General features: G+C 41.9%; 1 protein-coding gene across 1 annotated transcript; it reads left to right on the forward strand.

The window, feature by feature from the left end:
- The first annotated feature begins 1,237 nt into the window (after nt 1-1,237).
- DSEL (dermatan sulfate epimerase-like) lies at nt 1,238-4,888 on the forward strand. The gene has a single exon (XM_008946858.1). The coding sequence runs from the start codon at nt 1,238-1,240 to the stop codon at nt 4,886-4,888; it is 3,651 nt and encodes a 1,216-aa protein (XP_008945106.1).
- The last annotated feature ends 280 nt before the right edge of the window (nt 4,889-5,168 follow it).

The raw sequence follows: 5,168 nt of genomic DNA on the forward strand, positions 1-5,168 counted from the left end.
GTTTCCCTGCGCAGCTCCTGGTGGCATCTGAGGGAAAATAAGCGGATTTTGAAACGAGCTGAAGTTGGCAGTCTGTTATCTTTTGCCAAAGATAAATTCTGTGGAACTTTGAAAACGCTCATTTTTAAATTTTAACTTCTTTAAAAGATAAGATGTGTTTTCTTTCTGTGAAAAGAAAAACTCATCTCTCCCAGAAATCCATAAATACATTGTTATCCTGAGTACTTTAAATATGTTCCGGTGCCTGGACAGCTTCAGAGAACTTTTGTTTCTGTTTCCGCAGAAAGAATCACCATGCAAAGTGGAAGGAAACCCGAAACTGCTCTTTTAACAAAAAAGTGTTGGCTTTCTGCCTCTTTCACATGTTTTCCTTTTGCTTCATAATGGGAGGAGCAGGATTATCTGAATCATTGAGGCAAAATTTGGGCTGAAGATAAGATGAAAGAAGACTTGAAAATATGTCGGTATTCTGTGACTGTTAATTCCGATGCAGCTTGCACAAACAGAAGGGAATAGTGGTGGAGAGCACTGCAGTTTCATCACAAGGAGCTAATGGAGGATCGATGTTGATTTTTTTTTTTTAAATTAATTCTTTTCCTTCCCACTCTCCCATGAGTCCCAAAAGAGAACGATGGAAATGTGGAAAACAAGATGAGGGGAAGGCTGAAGACAATAACTTCGGTTTTGGAATCTGTTTTCCAAGTGCTGTAACTTCCCTATTTCATCAAATACAACACCTTGTTTTGAATAAATTATATCGTTTTGTGATCAGTGGATTTTTTGTCAGATCTAAAAGTGGAATTTGACCTGATTGAAAGCTTTTTTAAAAAGTAAATGTATGACTCCAATTCCTTTTTTCAAGTCAAGTTTTTCAATTTACCGAGAGATGGTGTTTCAGTCTCTTCCTGTGTATTGTCAACCTTTTACATCCATATCTTAGAGATTTTACGTTTTCTCCAATTTTAGTATTTGTGCTGTGGTGTTGTGTTTGAGAAAAGTGTGAACAGACAAGTCACCTGAGAATTGGGTTTTCAACAGTCTTTTTATTTCCGTATTGTAGCTCAGATTACAAGTAATCCGAGTATCTGTGAGAATGCACAGTACACGCTCAGTCTTTTATCCTAAAAATATGCCTTAAGATGTTCATTTTTGTACTACCTGCATCACAGTTTGACATCTGAACGTTGTGTTTTGTTAGGAAATGCATGCCTGGGGAAGAGGAGCTGCCTAATGGATCATGGCTCTGATGTTCACAGGGCATACTTTATTTCTAGCGTTAATGATGTTTGCTGTCTTCACTTCTGAAGAATCCGTAAGCAATTACTCTGATTGGGTGACTTTCATAGAAAACGTAGATCAATATGAAAAACGGCAACTTGAAGGTCTAAGTGCTGAGCAGAAGCTGAAGAAGCCAGTTCTTCACCCAAGCTTGTATTTCGATGCTGAGGACGTCCAGGCACTGAGGCAGAAGGCTCGTTCCAGCCACTCCCATCTCTTCCGAGCCATCAGGAGCGCTGTGACGATTATGCTGTCCAACCCCTTGTACTACCTACCTCCACCCAAGCACGCTGATTTTGCTGCAAAGTGGAACGAGATCTATGGTAACAATCTGCCACCTCTAGCATTTTATTGTTTGCTGTGCCCCGAAGATAAAGCTGCTTTTGATTTTGCCCTAGAATATATGGATAGAATGGCTGGCTACAAAAACTGGTTGGTTGAGAATGCCCCTGGAGATGAAGTGCCACTCGGTCACTCCCTAACAGGATTTGCCACTGCTTTTGACTTCTTGTATAATTCACTGGAAGAGGAGAGGAGGCAAAAATACCTGGAGAAGATATGGTCTGTGAGTGAGGAAATGTATGAGTACTCAAAGGTTCGTTCCTGGGGAAAGCAGCTTCTCCATAATCACCAAGCCACCAATATGCTTGCTTTGCTTATTGGGGCTTTAGTTGCAGGGGTGGACAGAGGATCTCGGGCAAATATTTGGAAGCACACTGTTGTTGATGTGATGGAGAAAACAATGTTTCTGCTCAATCATGTAGTAGATGGGTCTCTGGATGAGGGAGTAGCTTATGGGAGTTACACAGCCAAGTCAGTAACCCAGTATGTTTTCCTAGCACAGCGACACTTTGGTATTAACAATTTGGGGAATAACTGGCTCAAAATGCACTTCTGGTTTTACTATGCCACATTATTACCAGGCTTTCAGAGGACTGTGGGCGTAGCAGATTCTAATTACAACTGGTTTTATGGTCCTGAGAGCCAGCTGGTTTTCTTAGATAAGTTTATCCTGAAGAATGGAGCTGGCAACTGGCTGGCACAGCAGATTAGAAAACACAGACCCAAGGACGGGCCAATGGTGCCATCCACTGCACAGAGGTGGAGCACACTACACACTGAATTCATCTGGTACGCTGCTGAAATCCCACCTCAGCCACCTCCTGACTACGGTACTGCTAAAATGCACGTGTTTCCTAACTGGGGAGTGGTGACCTACGGGGCTGGACTGCCCAACAGTCAGGCAAACACCTTTGTGTCCTTCAAGTCTGGAAAACTGGGTGGACGTGCTGTCTACGATATTGTTCATTTTCAACCGTATGCCTGGATTGATGGGTGGAGGAGTTTCAATCCGGGCCATGAACATCCCGATCAGAACTCTTTCACTTTTGCTCCCAACGGACAGGTGTTTGTTTCTGAGGCTCTCTATGGACCTAAGCTCAGCCACCTGAACAATGTCTTGGTCTTTGCTCCGTCTCCAACGAGCCAGTGCAACCAGCCTTGGGAGGGACAGCTTGGGGAGTGTGCCCAGTGGCTGAAGTGGATTGGTGATGAGGTCGGAGACTCAGCTGGAGAGATTATAACAGCCTCCCAGGCTGGAGAGATGATGTTTGTGAGTGGCGAGGCGATATCTGCCTACACATCAGCCATGAGATTGAGGAGTGTGTATCGTGTTTTGCTGCTCCTAAATTCTCAGACGTTGTTAGTGGTAGACCATATTGAGAAGGAGGATGACTCTCCTGTTAATTCTGTCAGTGCCTTTTTTCATAACCTCGACATTGATTTTAAGTACATACCCTATAAATTTAAGAACAAATACAATGGAGCTATGATGGATGTGTGGGATGCCCACTACAAGATGTTTTGGTTTGATCATCATGGGAGTAGTCCTGTTGCTAGGATACAGGAGGCAGAACAAGCTGCTGAATTCAAAAAACGATGGACTCAGTTTGTAAATGTTACCTTCCCAATGAAAAACACACTTACAAGGATTGTTTACCTTTTCCATGGCCCGTACGTCAATGTTTCAAACTGCAGACTCATAGATAATGCAAAATCTGGATTTCAGATTGCACTCAGTGTCAACAACACTGAAAATACCATCTCGGTTGTGACCGAGTATCAGAATTTAAAGACAAGGTTTGATTACTTGGGGTTTGGTGGTTTTGCCAAAGTGGTTCACGAAGACAAAGTGACCAAGTTTGGTCTGGGTACTGAATCTGTGAAAAAACAGATGAAAAATAACAGAGTGATTTTCCCATTTGGATTCAAAGTGAATGTAATTGCAGGGTTAATTTTGGGCGTTAGTTTGGTCGTGCTGGCTTTTCAGTGGCGGTTTTACATATCCTTTGGGAAGATGTTGCGTTGGATCCTGATCCTGGTTGTCACACTGTGGCTTATTGAATTGGTGGATGTGTGGAGCGTGTGTACTCAGCCCATCTGTGCAAAGTGGAGCAGTGACATGACAAGGCTAGAGCACGATAAAGGCAATAAAGCCAAACAATTAGAAGGAAACCCTGTTGTTTTGCCAGATGTTATCATTACTTCACTTCCAGCTTCTGGTGCAGAAATTTTAAAACAGTTGTTTTTCAATAGCAGTGACTTCTTATACATCAGGATACCCACTCCCTATCTCGAAATTCCTGAGACTGAGTTTGAAATTGATTCCTTTGTAGATCCATGTGAGTGGAAGGTTTCTGATGTCCAGAATGGTCATTTTCGTCTTATCCAAGGGTGGCTCCGGTCTCTAGTTCAGGGCACAAAGTTACATTTACAAAACATTCATTTATATGAAGCTAGCAGAAGTAAATTTGCTCAGCATTCTCCCACAAGCAAAGACAAAAAGAAAAGATCCAAAAAGAGAGAATCTCTGTCAGAGCAAAGAAGCAGGGCAAGAGGGGGTCCAGATAAAGATGCTGAGTATATTAGGGAACTGAGAAGACATCTTGCGTATTATCCTAATGCACGACCTGTGCTTAGTTTAAGTAGTGGGAGCTGGACATTGAAGCTTCCCTTCTTTCAGGAAATCCTGGGACCATCAATGAGAGCATTGTATGTAGTAAGGGACCCACGGGCGTGGATCTATTCAATGCTGTACAAAAATAAGCCAAGCCTTTACTCCTTGAAAAATGTTCCACAACACCTGGCTGCGATGTTTAAAGGGGAGGATGGTAAAGGAAAATGTCATTTAAATGAAGGCTATGCCTTTGAATATGAATCTTTAAGAAATGAACTTTCAAATTCTAATTCAAATGCTGTTTCCGTGTTGTCCTATTTATGGCTAGCAAACACAGCAGCAGCACTGAGAGTAAACAGGGACTTGCTGCCAACAAATTACCAACTGGTGAAGTTTGAAGATATTGTGAGCTTTCCTCAGAAGACGGCTGAAAGAATTTTTACCTTTCTTGGTATTCCTCTTCCTCCTGCTAGCTTAAACCAAATATTATTTGCCACCTCCACCAGTCTTTTCTATCTTCCTTATGAAGGGGAAATTTCACCAAGTAGCATTCATGCCTGGAAAGAAAATATGCCCAGTGAAGAGATCAGACAGGTTGAAGATATCTGTTGTTCTCTGATGGACCACTTAGGCTACCCAAAGTTTGTAGAATAAATGCTGCCGGTCAGCAGAAATTTGCACTAATGATCTCTGACTCCCAATTTGTGGATAAATATTAGAGAAGTTTGTTTATTCTTGTAAAATTCTGTACAGTCTGCTACTTTCAGAGAGATTATTTTAAGAAAAGGATAGTTGTTCCTGCAACTGTGGATTGTTGTTTTTTTTGTTAGTTTTGGTTTGTTTCGTTAAAAAAAGAAAAAAACCCTTGTAGCTACTTTTGCTGCCTTTTAAAAAAAGCTGTGTGAACCTTTGAAGAACTACCAGCTGGGGACTC

The sequence above is a fragment of the Merops nubicus genome, unplaced genomic scaffold, assembly GCF_000691845.1.
Source record: "Merops nubicus isolate BGI_N331 unplaced genomic scaffold, ASM69184v1 scaffold1249, whole genome shotgun sequence".
Lineage (NCBI taxonomy): Eukaryota > Metazoa > Chordata > Aves > Coraciiformes > Meropidae > Merops > Merops nubicus.